General features: G+C 45.8%; 1 protein-coding gene across 2 annotated transcripts in view; it reads right to left on the bottom strand.

Moving 5' to 3' along the window:
* Positions 1-26204, bottom strand: part of Mertk (MER proto-oncogene, tyrosine kinase) — a 106431-nt gene that overhangs the window by 59036 nt on the left and 21191 nt on the right. For both annotated transcript variants that reach the window (XM_063284527.1, NM_022943.1), the window contains 3 exon segments: positions 15996-16404; positions 8705-8805; positions 6986-7159 (listed from right to left, as the gene is read on the bottom strand). In XM_063284527.1, coding sequence (XP_063140597.1) covers positions 6986-7159; positions 8705-8805; positions 15996-16404 — 684 coding nt within the window.

The following is a 26204-nucleotide window of genomic DNA, read 5'->3' as shown; positions in this document are numbered from 1 at the left end:
ATTAGTAACTACATCCAGCTAACTAAAACAAGAACTAATTGTTAGCTGTTCATTTAAACAGATAATTGGTGGGGGTCCTATTTTTTAAGTTTTATTTTTCATCTGCGTGTACTTGTCTGTGTGAGTGTACATCTTCTGTGTGTGGGTGTCCATGGAGTCTAGAAGAAGGCATTGACTTCCTTGGAGCAGGAAGGAGTTGGAGGTGGTCGTGAGCTGTCTGATACCGGTGCTCAACAAGAGGCCATCAATCTGTACGCTAAGAGAGGTCAAAATCACCCACAGGACATTCCACCATAAATAACAGCAGAAAAGGTCTTCGTACATTTCGGATTTGGAGTCGCTCAAGACAAAAGCCATTTATTTGTGTGTTATTTCTGGGGCTAAGGATTTTGTTTTCTGTTTCTGAGACAGGGGCTCTGTAGCCCAGGATGACCTTAAACTCACCACGCAAGTGATGTCTGATCCTCCTGCCTTACATCCCAACGGCTAAGATTACAGGCATGCGCCCACCACACCAGGTTAATTCCGTGCTGGAGATCAACCTGTGGGCTCCTGAATGACAGACAAACGATCAACCTACAGGGATGCACCCTGCTCTCGGCATTTTGTTTACAAAAACAGAAACCAGGCCTCGTGTCTGGTAGGCAAACTCTCTACCACCCAGCCTTACAAAATGCTTCTTTAAAAGGGAAAAAAATTCAGATTGAAGTAATTTTAGATTCACAAAAAGTTGCAAAAATAGAGCCAAGTTCCTGCTCCCCACCCCCCACCCCGCCTCCACTTCTCCATGAAAATGATTTTAAGCAGTCATAGTCCCAGGACGGAAACTGGGAAGGAGACTTTGGTACAATGCTAGTCACTAAAATTCAACCTTACTCTGATCATATCAGGGTTGTTTTTGTTTTTGTTTTCTGGGGGAGGGCACATTCATGTGTGCATAATCCTACGAAATTTTAATCAGAGGTACAGATTTGTGCCTACAAAATTGTTCCCCTGTAAAAGGACTCCCCCACGGGAGCATACAGGTCTAAGAGAGCCAATGGGAAGAGCTGATCCCTTCTCTACCGTGGTAATTTTGCACTCGGAGATGGTGATTTCAATGGAATCAGACCCTACGCAACCTTTGAGGCTGGCTTTGTTCACTCAGAATAATGGCCTTCAGACACAGTACCTTTTCTCCTGTGGCTTCGAAACAGTTTTTACAGTCAGGTAAGGAGGGATTGTGACTAGAGGAGAAAACTGCCAGGAGTGTGGTGACACTCCTGTGACCCCAGTCCTTCTAGAGAGGAGGCCAGCCTGAAGCGAGATCCTATCTGAAGCAAGTAAGTTTGCTCAGAGCAGTCCTAACTACCTGGGCCAGTCAACGACTTCCCTATTATGATACTTTCTTGGATTGATAGGAAACGCTTGTATCCAGGAAGTTGTCTTTTTAAGGTGAAATCTCTCGTAGCCCAGACTACCTCCAAATCACTATATAGTCAAGAATGGCCTTGAGTTTATGATAAACTTCCCACTCCCCAAGTGCTGAGATTGCAGGTATGTACCACCATGTGCCACTTCCATGGTGCTAGGAATCCAATGCAGGGCTTTATGCGTGGTGGGCAAGCATTTTACCAACTGAACTGCATCTCCAGCCCTTAGGTCAACCGCTCATGTGTTCAGTGGTTCATTCAGCTGTTTATCGAAGAGGCTACACTAGCTAATACTTCTCACATAATCAGTTCACGGACTGCTCGCCTCTCCTGGGGACCAGACAAGTAGATGGTTGTAGTTGAGTATGAAGCAGAGGTACTGAAGTCAGAGGGGCTGTGAGTGCACAGATAAGGGCAGAGTGACCAGGCAGGCATTCGGAGATGAGCAGAGAATCATCTGATGGAATAGAGGCTTACCAGAAAGCCAATGCAGAGAAAGCTGGACTAGAAGGGCCAGCATGGGAAACCAAGCAAGTCAGCACAGTGCCTTTGTGGACTTGCCACGGGCTCATGAGATCCCATGAGCAGGCAGTGATGCCTCAGGAGAAGGGTAGGGGGATAAAGGTCAAAGGACTGAGGGCTATGGATCATCAGAGTCATCGGGGTCATCTTCAGCCTGCAGTGGGATGCTCTGTGCTTTAGGAGAAGCTGACAAAGCAGAGAATGACTCACTGTGTAGGTGGCAGGCTGGGGGAGGGGGAGAGCGCAGAGGACAGAGGGACAAGGAATGCAGGGCCACAGTTAGGGTGCAGCAGCAAGAGTGTTGGCAAGGAAGCAGGAAAATATGAATTAAGGGCATCGCTGTGGAAAAGCACAGGGGAAGGGGCTCAATGACAGTCGAGAGCAATGTGCTGCACCTGATGACTGACTGTCGGGCAGGGCAGAGAAAAGAATTTGGGTAAATTTCAGGTTTCCAATTAGAATGCATCAATTGGCTCAAGCGGCCTTCATTGTTGGGCATGAGCTTCATCACCTTTCCATCAAACAAAACAAAATATTTGTAGGAGGGGCCAGAGAGACAGATCAGTGTTTAAGAGCATGTGTTGCTTTTGCAGAGGATCCAAATCCAGTTCCCGGCACCATCATGGTGGCTCCAATTCCAGGAAATCAGATCCTCTCTATGACCTCCATGGGGACCAGGCACACATGGTACACATGTATACATGTGGGCAAAATACTCATGTATGTAAAATAAATTAAATGTGTCTTTAAAAGATGACATGATTCTGAGACAGTGAGGCACCTGGTGTTGCCTCTTCTGCATAAGCTGCATTTTGAGGCAATTGTAAGTTGGTTGGTTGACTTGAATGTAAATCTGACACGTTATTTTGAGATAATCAACGTGAATCCTAGAAAACTTTAAGAACACACAGTTGGAATAACAGCTCAATGATAAAGTGTATGGTTACCATGCACATACAGGGCTAGGACCCTGCCCCCACACACATGCAAAAAGTTCCCTCACCAAAAGGAAAAGAGAAAGAGAGAAAAGTCAGAAACCCACGCTTCCAGCCTTTCACAACCAGGAGAATTGCTTGAGCAACGTAGTACACTGTAGTCATTCGGGAACTAGGTGGAAAATGCCAGCTCGGCAGCTTACACACAGGCTCTTCATTTACAGAGACATTAGTCGTTGCTTGGGAAATCATAAAGGAACTGGTAAAGCCCATGCTGGATGTACAAGATGTTAGAGAGACTTTCCATTGTCGTGAGCTTTCTGATGGAATATTTACAGTTTTGAAGGGGCTCTCTTGTGATGTGGCATTGGGCCCTCTCTTATCCGTCATTCCTAGACATTGAAGATACAACCAGAGGAAGTTTTAGTGCCTGCTCTCTGAGGCTCTCAAAGAGAGCTAAAGGAATAAGTCAGATGAAGCACCTCCCCACTTTAGTTTGTGGGGAATATGTTCCGAGGACTCTTTCAATGTACACTTGAAATCTCAGTTCCAGACTCCAGAAATACATGATTTTCCTAGACATAGATGTCTCTGACAAAGTTTAATTTATAAACTAGGTACACTATAAGATCAATAATGAGAGCTACTAATAAAATAGAACAATCTCTAAAATTACTGTAATAAAAATTGTGTGAATATATTTTCTTTCTTATTTCCGGAATTTTCTTCCAAACAATTTTTGGGCTTGCAGGAAACAAAATCTCAGATTGGGTGGGTGGGTGGGGTTTACTATATTATGATGGTGAGAGAATCTTCTAGCAAGATTGAGCCAAAAAAAAAATGTAAAGAATAAAACCAGAAAAGGTGTGATTTGAATCTCTGTGTAAGCAGAGAGACAGAGGAGCCCTGGGCTTACTGGCCAGCCACTCCAGTCAGGGCTGTGGACACCAGGTTTGGTGAGGGATGATGTCTCAGAAAATAAGCCAGAGTGCTCTTGAGAAAGGCACCCGACGCCAACCTGCACCCTCCACAAGCATGCTTACACACACACACACACACACACACACACACACACACACACACACCACACCACATCACACACACACATACACACACATACACACACACACCACACCACATCACACACACACACATACATACACACACATACACACACACATACACACACACATACACACACACATACACACACATACACACACGCACACACACACACACGCACACACACACACACACACACACACAGACCCAGGTAAACAAAGGTCGGCATAAATACAGATCTGTCAACGTTGCTTGCACATGGCACAGAGCCTGTGCCTCTGTGCGTTACCAGAAAGTCTAGAAATTGGCAAGGCCTTTTTGGAAAGAGAATGGACTTTTCAAACTTTAAAATATATGCACTTTCCCCTTCTATGCCCCCTTTAGCTGTCTCTCCTAAGTGCAGATGATTTAAGACACATCATACAAACCAAAACAAACCCCGCAAAACCAGTACTGTGGGGCTGGTGAGACGGTGCAGTGGGTAGAGTCATCCGTTTCTAAGTAAATCTGACCTCAGTCTCTGGAAGTCATGTGAAGGTGGGGAGAGAGACCTGACACCTCCACAAGTCACCTCTGACCTCCACATGCCCTGTGGCGGGTGGACATATGCACACAGAGACAATAACATTGAAGATTAAAACAGAATGTTTGAGGGAGTACATAGGTTAGTTACTAAAGCCATTCCACAATACACATAAGCATCTCAAAACAGCACGCGCTCCACGATGAATGCATACCCTATTTTTCTCAGTTAAAGAAACAAAACACTGAGACCAGAAAACTGGCTTGGGAAATAAAGGCACCCACTGCTACGCCTGATGACCTGACCTCAGTCCCTAAAACTTACATGGTGGAAGGAAGAAGAAAACAAAACCTACAAGTTGTCCTCTGACATCTACCTGCACACCCAAACCTCCCACAAATGTAAAAAGAATTCTGAATTAAATATATCTGTCTTTTCAAACCATTAATCTTAGTATTGCTGGCTGCAATGGCCCAGGCTGTAATCCCATCACTTGACTTGGTAGGTAAATTCAGGTGGATGGTCAGGAGTTCAGGGTCAGCCTGGGCTATACAGCAAGTTTGAGGCCAGCCTGGGCTACATAAAATCATATCTCAAAATAATAATGATAATAGGAATGTCTTTCTTTTATGGACTTTGGAGCAATTATCTCATAGAGAGGGTATTATTTGAAATTAAGATTAAACACACAAGTTCTCCTATTATCTATTCCTTGGAGGAACTCAAAGAAAACTTAAATGAAGGTAGAGAACACCACATCACCTCTCCTACCATCAGGGGTTACAGAGGGGCCTCCATGACAACACTTGGGGCTGGAATTCACTTGCTTCTGTGGCCTCAGCTCAAATCATCAGTGGGATCCTGCTTAAGGTGACTTGCAGTGGGGCACCAAGCACAAAGCCCTGGGTTTCGGAGACCATGTTCAGAAGGGAGATATATGTTAGTTACTGCTTCCATTCTTACGTGAAATGAAGTTAAACTCTGATAAGGGCGGTGAAGGCTGCACACACAATCTGACTGGGCATCAAAAGAAAAGCAGAGGTACTAAGTGATATATGTATGTGTCACAGGACGAAGGGCAGGTTGGGAAGACACTGTGAGCAGACAGAGAGGGTGTTCAAAGTCCTGAGCTGGAAGACACATGATGTGTCTGAAGAAATAGAAGGGACTCTGTGTGAAAAACAGTGCTTAGTGAGCACAGGTAGAGGACTGGGTGCAGGGGAGAAAGCAGGGCAGGGGCCGGAGCATGAAGGGCTGACCGACAAGGCCAGGAAGGATTCTGGGTGACAGTCTAGATCAAGGGGGGAGCCACCGAGGAGTCTCATGAGGTGGGTGACATGAGCTGCTGCTGAGGAGACTGGAGAGACGAAGGGACAGGATGGGAGCAGTGGTTTTGGCAGGAGCGGATGTGAACCACGGAGATGGATCGAGGCGGACTGTGCTATTGAAGCAGAATCCACAAAGCTGCTGACAGCTTAAAAAAAATGAGGAAAGGGAAGAGTGTCCTTTCCGTGATATTATTTAGCAAGAGGGTGGAATTCTGAGGCAGAAGGTTGAGGGGAACGAAGACTTGCACTTTAAAATGCATACACACTCACCAAGTAGCAAAAGCTAAGGAGATGTCTGGACACAGGAGCTGGGAGCTCAGTAGAGAGGGCAGGGCCCAAGACATAAAGTTCCAGGCAGCCATCCCACAGATGGCATTGAAGCTGGCCGAGGAACTCAGCCAGGAGGGTGTGACTCGGAGGGAAAAGGAGCTGGGCCAGGACTGAGCTGGGCACCCGATGTTCAGAACCGGCCCAGCAACAAAGAAGATGCAGTGAAGAGGGAAGGCAGCCAGGATCATGTGCCTTTTAAAGAGTCCGCCACTGAGCTCTCTAGCCCAGATCTGCCTCGAGCACACAGCAGACCCTCCTGAACACTGCTGAGTGCCTGAGAAAGGAAGAAGGGATGGAGCGAGGCCACATCGTCAGATAGAGCTCAGAAAGGCAAGCGGGGGAGCAGTAGAGCCCATTGGCCCGAGCGGCACCGACAGACAACGGAAGCTTCAGTGGCAGGGCTGACAAGAGCCAGCCCAAGAGCAGGAGCAAAGCCAAGGCGTTCTGGTTTGGATGGAGATCAAGTTGACCATGGAATGTCAATTCACCAGCCATCCCACAGTGACTCACAAGCTTCCTGTCACAGCGCTCTGCGACCGATCCACTCTCTTGGCATCCAACCTCAATTAGGTCTTTACCTTAGTGTTTCCATAGGGTGATTCCTGCCAGGTAGGCCAGGCCACAGTGCCACGGAGATGTGAGCAGGGCTCTGGATGCCTGGGCTGGATTCTATCGAGGGGGGCACCTGAACATCCCACCTCTCTTCCAATACACCTATTCCCCTAGTGTTCCATACCTCCTTCTGCCCTTCTTTTTGACCACCGTTGGGGTATAGCAATCATCACCAAAGATTTGTCACCTTTACAGTTAGAGGGGAAGAAATGAATGAATGAATGAATGAATTCAACGCATGCGCATAACGTTCAGACTTACCAGCGACAGTTAGGACAGACGGGGACCTTTCTGGATTTTCATTAACACGGCTGCTATTTTGAACCCAGAAGATGTTGACGGGCTCAGGGGGTCCCACAGCCTGGCAGGTGAGGTTGAAGGCTGTGTTTCTGGTGACATTCACGCTCTCAGGCTGCTTAGTAAAGTAAGGGAGTCCTGCAGAGAGAGAGTGGAGGGGAACATGCTTTAACCAGATGCAGAGCCTTTAAAGACAGGGATCGGGGCTTTCCCGGGTCTGAAATAGCCAATTGTCACCTCCAAGTAGAGTAATAAAGAGGGCAGAGGTTCCTGGCTCCCGGTCCATCCCCAGCCAGCTTTCTAGGACACTTTTTTTCTAGTCACTGTGCACGGTGATTCATGAGCTTTGGCCAGAACGGAATCCATAGCCGGCCTTTAAAGCAGGTGTTTGTTGCTCAAGGGCTTGGCACTGGTTGGCAGATTGGCAGTATTTCTCACCAAAACAAGCAGAGTGACGCAGGAAAGATGGCTAGCATTATGAATGGACCCAAGTTCATCCCAGCAGCCACATCAGGCAGCTTGTAACTACCTGTAACTCCCGCTCAAGGGGATCCGGTGTCCTCTTCTCCATCCCCTTCCCCCAATACACACACACACACACACACACACACACACACACACACACACACACACACACACGTTTGTGTGAAACTAAAGAGTTTATAGCAAGCACTCACTTGAAGACATAATCAGCAGTTCTATAGTTACAGTCCTAAGATCTAAGGAAACCCCGAAATCTGGCCCACAGAAAAGCTTGGGAACTTTCAAAGAAAGCAATGAATGCTTGCTTGAACTACATGCCCAAAAGTGTACCAGGGAGAGCTGGCTACCCTCAACACTTAAGTCACGGGTTTTATAAACTCGTGTCTCACAAATCCACACAGGATAATAGGTTTCTTTTTTTCCTGTTCCAAAGCTTTCAGGATTCAGACTTTTCCCCAACTTGTGTATTTTCCTGGGATCCTGACAAAGAAACTGTCTACTAAATACTGTGTTTTACAAGATTAATCCCAAATGTAGGGATGCCCTCCTGTTGACTGATCCTCACACAATCCTGGCATCGGCTGTCTGGTCTGGAACGCGCCCAAGCAAAGGTCCATGTGATGTCCATCCGAGGCCCGTTGTCCTGTCTCTTCCCCTCCACACTTACCTGCTGTAAGTCCGCCGGCCTCCCTTTTCCCTTTCTTCTCCTTCTCTCCCTCTCAAGCCTTCTGCTGTGGTACTGGGCATCAGGTTCATGTGCACAAGGGAACAGGCACTAGAAAGCCTTTAGGTGGGAACGGGATGTGGAAGGTGAGGTAATAAGATGCTGCCAAGGACGCCGTGGAAGGTGGCACCTCATGGGTGGGGAGCAACACTTAGGCAATAGAGGCCCCGTAGTGGAGCACACGCTTAGTTAGCATGCACAATTGCCTGGGTGGGCGGGAGCAGGCGTATATACACACACACACACACACACACACACACACACACACACACACACACACACCCCTAGAGCCAAATCGATCATTACATCATCACCTAAAGTCTAAAAGAGGATTGTCTTGTAAAATCCCAACACTGACAGATCCATAGGGCTGACGGAGTTATAAACAGGCAGACCAAACCCCGAGCGTCACCTAGGAGACGTGTGATGCAGCCTCTACCCAGCTCTCGGGCAACAGGACATGGCTTTGGGCTCACCTTGGACTTCCACGTATATGGGATCAGACACAACCTCTCTATCGTTCACCTTCATCTTACAGATGTACGACCCATTGTCTGAGCGCTGCACACTGGTTATGCTTCAAAGGAAACACAGGGAGAAATTTGCAGTGACTATCTTTTGAATCTCCATTATAGAAACAGAAAATCCTTCAACACACTTATCATGTGGTTAGTTGTATGAGTCAGCGTGGCCAGGCTGTGGTGCTTGGTGGCCTACAAGCTGCTGTAAGAATATTTTTCAGACGCTCTGAACATTTAACTCGGCCACCTTTGAGTAAAGCAGATGACCCTTCCCAACATGCGTGGATCTTTCTAATCAGCTGCAGACCGAGGTCCCCTGAGGAATGTTAGTGTCAACCTTCTAGGGTCTCCAACCAATACCCGGCTGGTTTCATATTTGTTAGTATTTATTATAGTGTGAACTCATTGACCCTTTCTCTTTCTCTATTACATGAGACAGCGTACGCTCGCACATGCACACACACACACACACACACACACACACACACACACACACACCCCGTCACTCTTGCACTCGCATCTCTTGCTTTCATATCTCTTTGAATCCCTAATACACATACTATCAGGTGTCTTGCTGTCCGCGGTAGCCTCTAAACTATGGCTTTGGTTCTTCTCCTTTCAGGACATTTTTGGAAGTTCGGGGAGTTTTTGGCAGTCATTAGGATTATGGAATTCCATAATTTTCAAGGTCCTGAACAATTGTTCTATATCCCAAATAATTTTCTGAAATTAGTTCCTGCTTCTACCTTGCATGGTCTCTAAGTCACCTAACTGCCTAAAAGTACAACTACTGTGAAAATGGAGGGCTGGTAACCTCTTGTCTGGTTTGGAAATTTCTGGTGCCTGAGTCATCTTTTCTTGTTTTAGATTTATTCCCTCCCACTCTGTGTGTGTGTGTGTGTGTGTGTGTGTGTGTGTGTGTGTGTGTGTGTGTGGTCCCAGTTTGCTCACATGTGTACAGATGCCATAAGAGGCCACCCAACGCCATGGAGCTGGAGTTACAGGCAGTTGTGTGTTGCCTAGCATGACTGATGGGAACCAAACTCGGTCCTTTTAACCAGAGCCTCTCCAGCCCCACCTACATCATCACTCTGGCTGGCCAACATCACTGTATGTACCTCAGACACTAATTCTGTGCTCAGGTGGTGGTGGTCAGGGAGGGAGACACAGACAAGGGACACATGACTGTCTCCTCTTTCCTTTCTCCTGGGATGGTCAGGCCAGTGCTGGCACATAGAAATTTGTCTTGGTTTGTTATTAGTCATCTTACCCTTGCTTAGCTTACATTCCAGCTGGAACACTTGGAAAATATCTGACCCACCTGGCACAGGGCTGTGTGCCTGTGATCTCAGCCCTCAGGAGGCTAAGGCAGGAGGACTATGGGTTTGAGGTCAGCATGGGGTACACTTTGAGATCTTGTCACAAAACAAAAAGCAACTTTGGCTACTACTGCCTCCTTTCCACTTTTGCAATGTGTTTACAAGCAGCAGGTTCTACAGCATACATAAAAACTTCAGACAAAATGGCTCAGAGGGTAAAAGTGATTGTCTGTTAAACCTGAGTTCAATCCCCAGGACTGAGCTGGGAACAAGGACAAAAATCAGGGACAGGGACTGTGAGGCACAGTCCTGGCAGTTTCATGACATGAGCAGAAGTAGAGACAGGGCTTCCTTTCAGAGCTAATGAAGCATGCAAGCAAGAAAGGAAAAGGCATGGGAAACAAACAAACAAACAAACAAACAAAATAGAACACACCCGTAGCACAGTATATAGTGATTCACCTAGAAACATAACTTCCACACCAATGAAAAATACGGACGCTGGATATTGATTCTTACCACTGCTATGAATAAACGCTACATTGGCACACTATCGTGGGGATGGGCACGCATGCAAGCATGCACAGTATTGATTGCACATGGGCTGAGAGCTCTGAAAAGATGCCTAAGGATGGGTAACCTCAGCCCCCCATAAGGATGGGTAACCTCGGCTCCCCACAAGGAGGGGCTAGGGGCAGGGATGGAGGGGAAATGTTTTAAGCAGTTGAAATGCATTGCTTCAGGGGTTTTCCTTCCATTTTTATATATTTATTTTGTGTCCAAGTACATGTGGTGTGTATGTGTGTGTGTGTGTGTGTGTGTATGTGTGTATGTGTGTGCATGTGTGTGTGCATGTGTGTGTGTGCATGTGTGTGTGTGTGCACGTATGCATGCATGTGCATGCAAGCATGCTACAGTGCATGAGTGGGAATCAGAGAACAACTTTGGGGAGTTGAAGGGTCTTCTCCTTCAACCGTGTGGGTTCCAGGGATAAAACTCAGATCGTAGGACTTGGTGGCAAGCACCCTTACCCACTGAGCCATCTCTCCCCTATGCTTTTTGTTTTTGTTTTTATTATTTCCTGTGGTAAATTTGATGAAGTCATATGAAACACTGTCTACATTTAATGCTTTTCCAGATAATCAGTCAATTACAAAATACTTCATACGTGCCAATGAATATATATGTAATAATTATCTATAACTTACTATATTATATATGTAGCTTTATTAATCATTACTTTTTCCCAGTTATGACTTAATGTATTCATTATTTAGGTCTAAGTAGCACATACTTTGTTAACTTTACTTCTTGATGCATTTTGTGGGTGTTAATTTACATAGTATATTTTAATTCTTAAATTTATAATTGTTCATGGTGCTTTAAAAAATACTATGGGTCTGGTCAATGCAGTCCTGCTGCAGAACACTAGCACAGCACAGCCCCAGACCCTGGGTTCTGGCTCTAGCATCACTCCTCACCCAAGGTATGAAAATCCCATCAGCCTTTGAAATACAAACGTTTGGACCAAGAAGTCTGAATGAGGTGATCCAGACTGAGCTGCAGTGTCTAGACAGGAACCACCTGGCCGGAGCTGCAGGGCTGGCACTGAGGAAGCCCACACTCCAGGGAAGTGGTTGCTGGGCTGTCCCCAGTACAGTCTACTAGCAGCCGGCATCTCTATCCCTCTGTATGCTAATGCTGGGCTGGCCTAGAGGAAAATGTCTCCTGAGGAGCAGTTAAACTCTCAAGTCTTCTTCAAAGAAATACAAAGAGGCATAGGTACTGTATGACTCTGCCCAAACGAGAAGCTTGGAGCTGTCAAATGCTTGGACAGGGAAGGTAGATAATTGTTACTGTGGGGGAGGGGCACATTTCAGGGAATAGGAAGGTCACACAGTCAAGGTAAATGTTCTTATTACCATTGACCTTTACACACACACACACACACACACACACACACACACACACACACACTCTCTCTCTCTCTCTCTCTCATACATGCACACACTCACACACACATACACATACTCACACACACACACACGCACACACTCACACACACATACACATACTCACACACACATACACACACTCACACATGCACACACACTCCCTCACACTCATACACACACTCACACATATGCACACACTCAATACACTCAAACACACTCACTCACACATACATATACACTCACTCACACACTCACATACACACACTCACTCACACAAATGCACACACTCACACATACATACATATACACATACACACACACACATACACAGAAAAACACATACATACGGTCAAACACAATGCACACACACATACACATACACACTCATACACATATACATACACACACACACACATGCACACGGCTTAAGTAGTTACTGATTTTATATACAGTTTACCAAATACAAAAGCAAAAAAAAATACAATTTAATAAATCAGTGCAAAGACCCACTGAGAAGTCTTGATCTTGCCTGTTGTAAGAGTGTGTAGTGGAGACCCAAGTGAAAAAGTCACTGGGTGGAGAGTTTTGTGACTGTGAATCAAGTCCATGACCCTCATGTCCTGTGGTTAACAATAACTTTGCCCATGGTCCTTTGGCTAAGGGAACTGTGCTCTTGTTTCCCAGATTTTTTCTTATATTTGATTCTATTCCCCTTCCCTTTCTTCTTCCTACAAGGTTTTCTTTGCTGTGTGGCCCAGGCAGACCTCCCATGTGAGATCCTCCTGCCTCAGCCTCCAAACTGCTGAGATTACAGGCATGCTCTGTCAAGTCCTGTTTGTTTCCTCTCCTCCTCCTCCTCTTCCTCCTCCTCCTCCTCCTCCTCCTCCTCCTCTTCCTCCTCTTCTTCTTCCTCCTCCTCCCCTCCTCCTCTCCCTCCTCCTCCTCCTCTTCTTCCTCTTCTTCCCCCTCCTCCTCTCCCTCTTCCTCCTGTTCCTCTTCCTCCCCCTCCTCCTCTCCCTCCTCCTCTCCCTCCTCTTCTCCCTCCTTTTCCTTCTTCCCCTCCTCTCCGTCATCATCATCATCATCATCATCATCATCATCATCATCATTATCATCATCATCATGTGTCTGGCAGCATGTATGTCTGTGTATCCTGTTTATGCTTGGTGTCCCTGGGGACCACCCCAGGGACTCAGATCCCTTGGAACTGGAGTAACAGATGGCTGTGAGGCCACCATGTCAGTGCTGGGAATTGAACTGAATTAAGAGCCTGTGCTCCTAACTGCTGAAACATCTCTCCAGTCCCTGGATCCCATTTTAACTGTTACCAAGAGCTGTGAGATAAAGGAGTGACAATAGAACTTGGGGCCAGGAAAGGCCAAGCGTAGGGAAGTTAGGCTCACAGGGTCTATACACCTCCACCTCAAAAACAGCAGAACCTGCTCAGAGACTGGTGAGAAGGCCCCAGAGATCTGCCTCCCTAGGGCTGGAATTTCCAGTGCATGCCACCACATTCAGCTTTTAAAACATGGTGTGTTCTGGGGATCAAACTCAGGTCCTTACGCCAAGTACTTTACCTGTTCAGCCATCTCCCAGGCCTAAAGGACCATTTGAAAAATCACATCCTTGGGGCTGGCATCATATGGTTGGACCAATCCCATCACTGTGGAAAGCCCGGGAGCTGTGGCAGCTGACCCAGAGTCACACAGATGGCTGTAACAGCAGGGCTGCGCTCTCTTCGAGTGACACCTGACCTATGCAACCCTACTGTTTGTTTCTTTAGGTCATTAAACACCCCATAGGTGTTTATGGAATGTCACCCCTTTCTCTTCGTAATCTTTGTTTATGTAAAACATCTGCTTTCTGAAGTAGACGCAGGAAAAAATACCATCAGAGCCACTGTCTGAGAAGGGCAGCACCACAGACCTTGCCAGAATAAAATGAACCAAGGGAACCGTAGAAGTTTGCTCTTTGCCTGGAAGCAAAGCTCAGCTAGTGGAAACATTGACAAACTAAATCCCGGGCAGAGTCATGCGGACTGTGGGAACCGTGAGGCGGCTTTCTGAAAAGGAAACACAAATGATTCACCTAAAGGCAATGACACACGCGGGATCGTGCCAAGGGTCAGGTCAGAGAAAGTGAAAAAACAGCGCAGATCAAAGAGCGCCCCACTCCAGCGCAGGCATTGGAAAAAGGGCCCTGCTTGGACTCTGAGCGGTTCTCATCTCAGTTTGGTAACAAGGGACGGAGTCAGTTCTTCAATTGTACATGCAAAACATAAAAGATTAACCCCCCCCTCCCCGGTTTAAAAAAGTCAATCTGAATATAGAACTCTGATTGTTAGAGGATGGGAAGTGGGTAAGGTGGGAAGAAGAGAGGCTGCACGCAGGAGCCGCAGTTGGGTGAAAGGAATCTATCTCAGTGCTCCACGGCAGTGACAATCTGGTATATGTCTTACGAAGATCTAGAAGAGATCTAAATGGTAAGGAAGAGGAAATACTAATTACCCTGATCCAATCAGTTATGTAATGCACATACTACACGGCACCTCATTAATATGCATGACTAATGCATAAAAATGGAAGCCAGGTAATAAGTGAGGAGATAGAAAAGAAAACCCCACACTCTACCACCTCTGAAAATGATGGCTCAGCTTTCGGAAGAATAGAATATCTCAGATGCTTGTCCCACCTTGGCTGATGGCAATTATTCTAACTCATCAGCCTTACCTTTGAAAAAAATGGAAGGAATATTGAGACTGTGGCTGACAGCCTGTCTCATTCCCTAGAATGAGCTGCAGCAGAAAGAAGGCAGGAGATGGTGAGAGGCAGAGGGCAGGTGACGGAGTGAATCAAAGCACTGGGACAGCTATACTGTTTTAAAGTTCCCATAACCACTACAGGGCATTGATGTTGTCTGGAGTGCGTGCGTGCATGTGTACTAAGTAGGCCAAGTCGGTTGGTGGGTCAGACTAAGTTAGCCACCTGTCTTCGGTCTCTCCAGAACCAGAATACATTATCTCCCCCTGAGGACTGAACTCAGGTCCCCACACTTACAAGGCAAGCACTTTAGCAACTGAGCCATCTCTCCAGGAGCTGGCATTCTTTTCATGGTCCTTTATAAAGCTACTTTCCTGGGGCTGGAGAGATGACTTAGCAGTTAAGGGCAGGCACATGCTGCTGGGGCAGAGACCTGGTGTTCAGCGACAGGATGCACATGGTGATTCACAACTGTCTGTAACTCCAGTTCCAGAGGATCTAACACCTTTCTTTAGCCTCTTAGGGCACGAGGCACATACACAGTGTATGTCTACACATTCAGGCAAACATAAATAATATAATATAAATTAATAAATTATTTAAAAACAAAAAAATCTAAGCACTTTCTTAATCCAGTCTTGTAACCTCAGTATGTAGGTGGATCAGGAATTCAAGACCAGCCTCAGCTATCTAGCAAGTTCGGGGTCAGCCTGGACTACCTGAGAGCCTTTCTCTTTGGCTGAGGTATGGCTCAGAGATAGAATGTAGGCTTCACATGCTCAAGGCTCTGGGTTCCATCCCCAGAACTGAAAATGAATACAAGTTCCAGGTTCTCTCTGTCTCCCCTCTCCCTCTCTCACTCATGCATGCACGCACACACGCACAGGCACAAACATGAACACACCCCCTTCATACACTCTGTTTCCCACTCTCTGGTAGCCATTGGATCTAAGGTGTACTTAATACTCACCTTAGATGAGCTGGGAGCAGCCCTCTAAACCCTCAGAGCGTGTGTTAGCCAGCAGTTACCACAATACAAGCTCATTTAAAAGAAATCAACAACACAGCCAGGTCAGCTATGTATCTACCCTCTAAAAGGATCAAGATTGCTTGACGAACAATCATACATACAAAACCAGGGTGCTCTTTCCTTGGGGATTCTGCTTTGGAGGGGGTATTAGCACGATGGCATTTAGAAAGGAAGGACACATACCTGAACAATGCAATTATTGATACCCCTTCCTCATCAGGATAAAACTGTGTGATTGAATGATGTGCCCCAAGCAGTTCCTTTCCATCTTTCCACCACGAAATGCCAGCTGTTTCTTGATACACGTTAGGAATGTTGATCGAGCAATTAAATTTGACACTTTTATGTTCCGAAAGTACTATGCGTCCAATTGTGTTTTTAAATGCAACAGGAGGCAGGAGGTTTGATGCTGCAGAGGTCATCTGGGGAGTGGCTGTGTGTGCTGGATGTGATCTTCCAGTCTGGGATGGTGACAGCTGGTCCCCACTGGAGTGAGGGGCGAAGAATGGCCTGTGGTCAGCTGGTAGGCTCCCTGGTAAAGGCCCTGAAAATGGCTGATCTGGCTTGATTTCTTCCTCCTTTTCAGCAGTGCCTGCAAAGCAAAATAGTAGAGTTTTAGCCTTTAAGATGATGGAGAAAAACTTCAGATGCTGACACCACACCAGTCGGTGAAGCAGAGCATCCTCCGTGGCCTCAGAGAAGATAAGCACGAAGTTGGATGCAAAGGCGTAGCTTGTCATCCAAGCATCTGTGAGGCTGAGGCAGGAGGGCCGAGAGCTCAAGACCAACCTGAGTTACACAGTGAAAATCTGTCCCAAAAGAATCAAGAGCTGGGATGTAGCTCAGTGGTAGAACACTGCCTCACCCACACGAGTCCCCCAGTTCAGTTCCTAGCACCTTAACAAAGAGAAAAGAGGCGGGGAGAACTTCCTGACAGATACGCACATCTGACGACTATCCTCAGTTAACAATTTGTGTACCCGGGTGCTTCTCAACCTGTAGGTCTCCTCCACGTTGGCAGCTCTATTTCCAAAAATATTTACATTATGATTCATAACAGTAGCAGAATAACCACAGTTATGAAGTAGCAATGAAAACATTTTATGGTTGGGAGTCATCACAATATGAGGAACTGTACCAAATGGTCACAGCATTAAGAAGGTTTCGAACCACTGTTCTAAAGAATACTTAAGAAAATTCTGGCCTGGTGTGGTGGTGCTTGCCTTCAATCCCAATACTCAGGAGACAGAGGCAGTTGGATCTCTGTGAGTTCAAGGCCAGCCTGATCTACAAAGCGAGTACAGGATAGACAGGGCTCTATTACATAGAAAAACCCTCTCTGGGAAAAAAAAAAAACGAAGAAAGAAGGAAGGAAGGAAGGAAGGAAGGAAGGAAGGAAGGAAGGAAGGAAGTTAATTTCCTGGGCTGGTGAGATGGCTCAGTGGGTAAGAGGTGCTTACTGCCCAGCCTGATGACCCTGAGCTCCATCTCCAGAGCCCACACAGTGGGAGGAGAGAACTGACTCCTGCAAGGTGTCCTCTGACCTCCGCATGTGTACAGAAGGATGTGCACCACCTCCTATATACACACCAAGTATATAAATTTTAAACAACGAAGTTTCTCTGACAATTTTTGTCAAGTGGTAACTCACTCCAAGTTCTATATACATAACCTAGCAGGAAAGTGACAGCTATATGAGGGTCTAGGGTCACCTTTCCTACTCCCCATCTGTTCAGTCAGACAACCAGAATGGCCACTGTGGGTCACAAAGACATGGGTTTAGAAGTTTTGTGTCCAACAGGGAAAGTTCTCTTAGGCTCCAGATCTGGACCTTCTAGCAAATGCATGTCTACATGAACGAGGCAGGAAATGTTTTTATTTTATCTGGTCTGCAAGTATTTCTAAAAATAGAGACTCATATACACTGAACTTGAGCTTGTGTAAGCGGTACTTGGGAACACACATTCTCTGCTGGTTGCTGTTCTTTCAAATATGTTGGCAGTGAATGGTTGAGGCGGTGAGCAAGGCAGACACAGCCCAGCACTCTATGCTGTGGGTTAGCGCCTTGCGGTGCCCTGGAGCACCTGGCCTTCCTGGGGGCTACACCCCCTGCACTGCTCAGAGTATCTCATCTGCCAAGCACCTGATAGTAGGTGAGAGGGGGCACTGTGACTTCTGCTTAGGATTAAGCCATAATTAGAGAATTAAAAACACAGGGGCTGGCAAGATGGCTCAGTGAGTATGTCACTTGTGTTGCTGAGCTTGACGACCAATCCCAGTGACATGTATAGAAGGAGAAGAGAAATGGTTTCTTGAAGTTGGCCTTTGACCTCCACATATATACACAAAAGAAATAAATATGATTTTAAAAAATGCTCAAGCCAGATGAGCGGTACACACATTTAATCCCAGCACCCAGGAGGTAGGAACAGGTAGATCTATGTGAACTGAGGCTAGTCCCATCAATATACCAAGTTCCAGGTTACATGGTGAGACTGTCTCCAAAGAAAAAGAAAGATGGGGGACAGAGGTGGAGAGAAGAAAGAAGGGGAGTGGAGGGGAGCAGAGGAGAGGAGAGGAGAGGAGAGGAGAGGAGAGGAGAGGAGAGGAGAGGAGAGGAGAGGAGAGGAGAGGAGAGGAGAGGAGAGGAGGAGGAAGGAAGAACACAGGATACTGTGGTGGATAGATGAGACTGACACCCCCATAGGTTCATCTATGTGATTATGTGGTCCCCAGTTGGTGGAACTGTTTGGGAAGGATTAGGAGCTGTGGCCTTGTTGGAGGAAGTATGTCACTGGGAGTAGACTCTGCCTTTTGCTGGTGGACCAAGATGTAAGCTCTCGGCTACTGCTCTAGCTCCATGCCTGCCTACCTGCTGCCATGATCTCTGCCATGATGGTCATGAACTCAGGTGTCAAATAAACTCTTCTATAAACTGCATCAATCATGGTGTCTTATATCAGTAAAACATTAACTAAGATAAACACCAAATAAGCTTGAATTTTACAAATAGCATTTCATATTAAGTGTACAGCCAAATACTCAACTAGCTAGTGAAGAAGAGAAGCAAGAAGTCTGAGGAAGGAAAAGAAGGACCTAGGGACCGCTCCTGTAGCTTCCTCCATGCCTTGTCACTACAGGCTGCATATCTACTGTTCAGCTGTGGCCACTGCTCTTATCCATAAGGAAACGTCTTGGGACACCCTTCACCTCTTTGGGAACCACTCTACCTGGCTCTCTTACTCTGGGATCGACTCTCAAGATTCCTCCTTTGAAAATGCCTCTTAGAAATTAGGGTGGATGCCAGATGGTAGGCAAGAGAGTCAATGTAAGAGTTCAGAAAGGAAAATGAAGCAGCAGAATTACAGTAAAGGATGTGTTACCACAGGCCTGAGTTTACTAGAAACACCTATAGGCCAAGGGCCCCCCTCCTTCCCTAACAAGGCACATTGGAGCCAGCTAGAACAGATGCCACAGGTTCAGGAGCATTTCAGAGTCCCCGAGGGTAACCTATGACTCATGCCATTATCACACACACACACACACACACACACACACACACACACACACACACACACAAGGATGTCACCAATAGACATGCCCATGTGGATTCAGAAAAGCTTTTAAGGTCTCAGCCCTATACAGAGAACTACAGGCAACTGAAGAATGCTGAAAAGCTGGAGAAATAGTCTTCCCCAGGGAAGAGCACATCTATAGAATATCCAATACCAAATGGTCAGCCCTGGAAACATACGGTGACATTATAAACTGAATAGGTTGCGATTATATATTTAGGAACACACACACACACACACACACACACACACGAAGACATTTAAGATGCTAATAATGAGGCACGTATATGAAGTTGTATAGAACTGATATAGAAGAAACTTAAAATTACAGAACTCCTATTATATAAAGAATTACCAATACATGTGCTAAGGATTAAGTTACACACGTGGAATTGAACCAAAAGATCTCTGCTGCAAAGGTAAGCACTATGCTAACCAGGCCTGCTAGAGATAAGTGAAATTTAGGATGCTAGGATGTAAATGTTTATTCAGGGAGCCTGAGCAGCCATTAGGCTCTGCTTTCCACAGGAAGGAGTCAGCAGTGACTTATGACCAGCCATTAGGACCTCGTTCTCATACCAAAGACATACCTCTAAAGTGCATGGGCAGTGCGCAGAGTCACAACCACCATGAAGTCCCCTTTGCTGTTATCAGGAAAAAAAATTATTCTGCCAAGTGGACAAAATGGCCCTGGGTAACAACTATTTGAAAAAGACCAATACTGGCAGACTTTTAAATCTGAGAATATGTGATACCTTACTGTGTAAATCTCCTACCCGCCTAAGTAGACAGACTTTCCGACTCCTGCTTCCATGTATTTGAGATGGAACCTGAGGCTGGGACCCAGAAGAGATTTAAGGAAGGCAGAGCATGAAAAATGCATAAGCTACGGTGTGCCTCTTGTTTGTTTTTTTTGTTTTGTTTTGTTTTTTTTGTTTTTCCGGGGCTGGGGACCGAACCCAGGACCTTGCGCTTCCTAGGTAAGCGCTCTACCACTGAGCCAAATCCCCAACCCCTTTACGGTGTGCCTCTTATACATGCATCTTGTGTCTGCTAATGAAGTCTTCCATTGAGGTTGACCCTTATTTGAGCATTAGTCCCAGGTAACCAGGTGCTTAAGGAAATCACCTTAATTAATCTCAAAGGGTGTGGAGTGATTCCTCCCTGGGCAGGTGCATTATTTCTTATTTTTATTTTTTTTTAAATGCTTACATGTGTGGGTGTTTTGCCTGTGTGTATGTCTGTACATGCAGTGTCTATGGAGGCCAGAAGATGGTGTCAGATCCTCTGGGACTAGAGTTGTAGACATCTGTTAGCTACCATGTGAGTGCTGGGAGTTGAACCCGGGGCTTCTGAATAGCAGTCAGTGCTCTTACCCTCTAAGCCATCTCTCAGCCCCTTATTTCTATAACAGAAATAGACGTCACAGTATGCTTGAGAAAGCCCACTCTATGTAAATGACCCCAAATACCCGATGTGACACAAATGCCCCCACCCTTTGTACAATGTGGTCATGGCAGTGGCTGTTCGAGCTTCTAAGCTTTCTTCTCACTCCAGCATTTCCAGCTCAGTTTCCTTTCTTGGAAATATATCATTTTCCAAAACAAACAAACAAACAAACAAACAAAAAAACAAAAACAAAAACAAAAAACCCAAAAACAAAAACAAAAAAACCAAACAACCAACCAACCAAACAAACAAAAAACCCAGCCCTGCCTCTGTTGGCATCAGGGTGTCTCCGACTCTTTGTTCTGGGATCTAATAACCTGGAAGCCCTCAGGAGGTGCCCACTGAACCCTGATATCCACTAATATCGAAAAGCTCTCTACATCTCCTTCACTGGAAATCTCCATGGGCATGGGAATGACATAGGGCATCATGGGTCAGCTGGGGGCTAGCCTTGAGCTCATTCATCTAGACAGATGAGCGTGTCAGAATGAGAGTGTTAATTTATTTTAAGGAGTGGTGATCAGTGGGACCCTAGAGAAGGGGCCCTTCTTTGGTCCTTACACACAGCCATACCAAACAAGCTTCATTCACAAGCCAAGCCCATGCTCTTCCTAGTCTGTGGGTTCCATCCAGTCCTGCTCTCATATGGGCCGTTCTCTCTGGTCATGCATTTCTGGGTGTTTAGCTCATGACTATCGACCTCCTCAAGGATGCTATTTATCACTGCAACTTTTGAGGGAAACAATTATAAAGAATCCAAATCATTTATATCAAAAGGTTAATAGCATTTCCATGTGTTCTTTGTGTAGGATCAGAGGGTCCTTGGGCCCCATATTTTATTTCCAAGAACTTGGGGGGCTCATCCAGAATTCTAATTCCATCTGCAAAGAAGTCCAGAATCATGTCACTGGAGAAATGTGTCTTATGGCCAGCCCCGTTGCAGTGGTCCTCTAGCTGGGCGTTTGATATTCCCTAGATCAGCAATGACAGAAAAGTCAGCAACACAGGGCCCATGCACAAAGGCAACCATGAAACTTTATTCACAAATCAAAGTAAACCAAAGTACTGCCTTAGTGGTTGGGACCTGGGGTTGTTTGAGGGTGAATGAGATAAACATCTGAACAGGGTGTGAGCATGGAGCCCTCTTCACAGTTCTATAGCTGTTCAGGGGCCTCAGTAGACTTAGTAGCAGGCCAGGCCTCTAGATGCAATCATAGCTTTATACCATTTACCTAGTGTGAGAGGTACCAACCTTAAATACTGTCTCGAAAGGGAAGCAGATGGAGCTGGGTGAAGCAGCAGAGTTGGAGTCCAAAAAACCTGCCCCTTAGAGACAGTGAGTAGTTGGGTGCTGAGCCTCTCAGGGACTTTTTTTTTAAGATTTATTTATTTTATTTATATGAGTACACTGTAGCCGTCTTCAGACACACCAGAAGAAGGCATCGGATCTCATTACAGATGGCTGTGAGCCACCATGTGGTTGCTGGGAATTGAACTCAGGACCTCTGGAAGAGCAGTCAGGACTCTTAGCCTCTGAGCTATCTCTCCAGCCCCCATCTTGGGGGCTCTTTATTTTGGAATGGGGAATAATCAGGCCAAAATGAGCTCCAAGAAAGTAAACAGATAGATTCTCCCAGACTTAGGCTAAATAATAGAATAATTTAAAACAGAAACAAGAAAACTGAATGAAGATTGTTTTATTTGGACCAAGGAGCCCATTCTTAGACTTCAAAGAGAGTCTCTCAGCTCTTAATTGAATACATTAATTGTAAGGGTTTGTCTGATTTCCCAAGAAGAAATTGACCATGCCCTTTATTGAAGGGCACGGACCTGTGCTCCTTTATCCAATGAGAAGCCAGGAACTATGATCGAGTTCCTGAACATACTCCCTCATCTCTTGCTTTCCACTTATCTCTGATCAGCCCCAACTAGATCCAAACAGTCAAGCTGACAGAATTTGCTCAACAGCCAGCTCCTCGGGTGGATCCTCCAGCCCCTCTGCTTGGACTGACTGACTTAAGACAGCAGAAGAACTGAGTCCTCTGATCAGGTCAGAAGCTCCCTTATCTCACTCTATGTACCCCTCCCTGTCCCAGCTAAGAAAAGAAATGTGAAAGGGAACACTAAACTTTGACCTGCCCTCCAACCCTCCAGGAGAAACCCCTGACTTCATTTCCCCACAGGGAAGTCCCCCAATAGTAGGAACCGGGTTTGTTAATATCTCACTAATTAGCACTGAGGTCAGCTCTCTGAGAGGTGAACATAAGTCCTTTTTAGAGGACCCTTTGGAGTGGTAGACCAGTTAGACCAGTTCTCAGGACTCCAGCTCTGTACATGGGCTATTAGTGTCTATCCTGAGTATTCTGTTCTCAAGGAAAGAAGTCATAAGGACTAGTAGGACTGAACTAGATATTTTAGAGAAAGAAGAGATAATGATTAGTAGGGCCGTACTAGTTATTTGGGGATGAGAACATCTAACAGGCCAGCTGGGGTTCTGCACAAGAGGTTAAATCCCCCAGTCAGGAACACTCAATGGAACAACAATTGTGAGGCCTATCAAGAACACAGGGGGGAACTAGAAAGACAGAGGTATAGGAGAGATAAAGGAGCCAATCCCTTGATCTCAAAATATCAGTAAGCCTTTCAATATCCAACAAGGAATAGATGAAGGGCTGACCAAAATCTCAATTTCACAGGTAAGAAGCCTTGTCACTAGGCTACCCCAGGAGGGTACCAATGCATAACCAAGGAACAGAGGAGAAAATACTACGAAGTAAAAATTGGAGGATCCCTGTAGTGGTTTGAGTGAGAAACGTTCCCTCTACATCTTAGACATTTGAGCACTCGATCCTCAGCTGGCAGCACTGTTCGGGGAGGTTTAGAGTGGTCTAGCCTTGCTGGAGGAAGTGTGTCACTGGGGGCAGGCTTTGAGAAACGGTTCACCTCCTCCTAGTATGCTCTCTCTGCTTTTGCCTGTGGTTTAAGACATGAGGTCTCAGCATCCTACTCCATCGTTTGTGCCTGCCTCTATTGTGCCGTTATGAACTCCAACCCTTCGAAACAATAAACCTAACGAACCCTTCTATAACTTGTCTTGGCCATGTAACTTTATTACAAAAACAGAGAAGTAAGAAGTATAACCTCTTTGCATAAGAGAACGCTTGAGTTACATTTGTGACCAGTAGTTGGCCAGCTATTTCTTAAAAAATGATGACTGAAGATAGAAAATTGGGAATACATAGAGTTAGACCAGTTACTTAGGCCAAAAGGTGCACATAGAAAGCGGATGAAGAAAAACAAAAGTAAAAGGCTAAATGTATGCTCTCAGCTGTAGACAGGGTGTTCATGGAGAGGATGAATCTCAGCTCCACAGGCCCGAGATCGTCCCACCAGGCCACCCCAGGGAAGGGTGACAGGAATGAAAGAAGTCCATAAGTAAGGGAGATGACAAGGCCCCAAGGGTAGAATGGTGGGCCATTTCAAAAGGGGATGCCCTGAATGTAAAAAAGGAAGAAACATCAGCTTTCTTTATTGCTTTCAAAGAGGAGTTAGGGGTAGCAGGGCTCTTTTATACTTAGATCTTATCAACAGCCTAAAGAAATCAGTTATATTCAATTATACTTGTTTATAACTAGAAATTATCTCTTGGTTAATTCTGGTACAAGTAGGTCCTCTCATTGTATACAATCATTGTATACTCAAATTGTCTCCAGAGGGACCACTCATTTAGAGTTAAAAGGAGAATCCCAGGCCCCATTTTTTAAGAAGCCAAAGTGTGTGAGTCTGGGAAAGAGTAACTAGAAAAACCTTTCACTTGTACCTGAGGCCAGGATTAACCTAACAGAGTGAAGCTTCGTGTCCAGGTTAGGCATGGGGCTAGCAGTAGCTGAGAGGCAGAGCCAAGCCTCCCTAAACCCCTTGACTTCACGGGTGAAAGAACACTTTCTTAAGGGCTGGAATAAGAAGGGATATAGAGGAAGCCTAAAGAGTCCTCCAATTCATAGCACTCTATAAGTCCTGGGAGACACAATAAGGGCAGGGCAGTATTCCATGTCCTTAGAACAGAGGTCAGGACTAAAACCTGCCATTGCAGGACTGATAAAAGTTGGTGTCACTGAGCCCTGTATGTTCACTTATAACACTCCAATCTTACTGATTAAAGGCTGATGGGTACTATCTTAGTTACTTTACTACTGTGACAAAACACCATGACCTAAGAACATATTTAATTGGGCTTATGGTTTCAGAGGGTTAGAGTCCATGATGATGGAGTAAAAGAATAGCTGAGAGCTGTTCCACAGCCATTAGGCAGTGAGAATCCATTGGGAATGGCATGGATCTTTTGAAAACTCAAAAGCTGCCCCTAGTAACACACCTTTCCCATCAAGGCCACACCTCCTAATCCTTCCCAAACAGTTCTGCCAACTAGAGATCAAGTATTCAAATATATAAGCCTATGGGGGGGGTGCATTCTCATTCAAACCATTACGGATTCTATAGGTTGGCACAAGACCTTAGGACAGTAAATCCAATCATCCAGAGCAGACACCTGTGTTTCTCAACCCCTACATTCTCATCAGCAAGATTTCACATGACCATGGCAACAGGCTTAGTGTTGTAGACCTACAACATATGTTTGGGGTCTTGCCCTTCAGCCAAGAACAGACAAGACTGAATTCCCTTAGACTGAAAAGATTCTTAGAGAAGAAGAAAGAAATATCATAGGTGGACAGTCCATCCCCAGGTATTTACTGACTTTCCCAGTCTGTTTGGACAAACTCTGGAAAACCTTCCCAGTTTGGTATGACTGCTAATCAAAAGAAGTGATGCTCCCTTTCACAGAAGTAAAATCTGCTTTGTGTGTCTTTGCTCTGTATCAGTGGTGTCCTGGAACACTATACTTTATTTTCAGCACTTTGAGGTCTCTGTGTTGTTCATCTTCGCTTCTGGCATGGTACTAGGTCTCAGAAAACAGTATTCCAAAATATATGGCTTTGGGTTTGAAACCGAGAGTACTTGAAGAGGAGTTAATACCAAGAAGGTCATTCTTTTCTTCTCTCTCTCTCTCTCTCTCTCTCTCTCTCTCTCTCTCTCTCTCTCTCTCTCTCCCTCCCTCCCTCCTTCCTTCCTTCTTTCTTTCTTTTCACCCAAAAAAGGGTTTCTCTGTGTAGCCCTGGCTGTCCTGGAACTCGATTTATAGACCAGGCTGGCCTCAAGCTCAGAGATCCACCTGCGTCTGTCTTCTGAGTGCTGTGATTAAAGTCATGCAACACCACTGCCCAGAGACTAGTCTTCATCTAATTAAATAGATCTATAACCACCGAAGGACACCACTTCCCCATTCTTTTGATTGACTTTTATTAACCAA

The sequence above is a fragment of the Rattus norvegicus genome, chromosome 3 (genome assembly GCF_036323735.1).
Source record: "Rattus norvegicus strain BN/NHsdMcwi chromosome 3, GRCr8, whole genome shotgun sequence".
Taxonomy (NCBI): domain Eukaryota; kingdom Metazoa; phylum Chordata; class Mammalia; order Rodentia; family Muridae; genus Rattus; species Rattus norvegicus.
The sequence above is the reverse complement of the archived record's forward strand: the minus strand, read 5'-3'. Positions and strand labels throughout refer to the sequence as shown.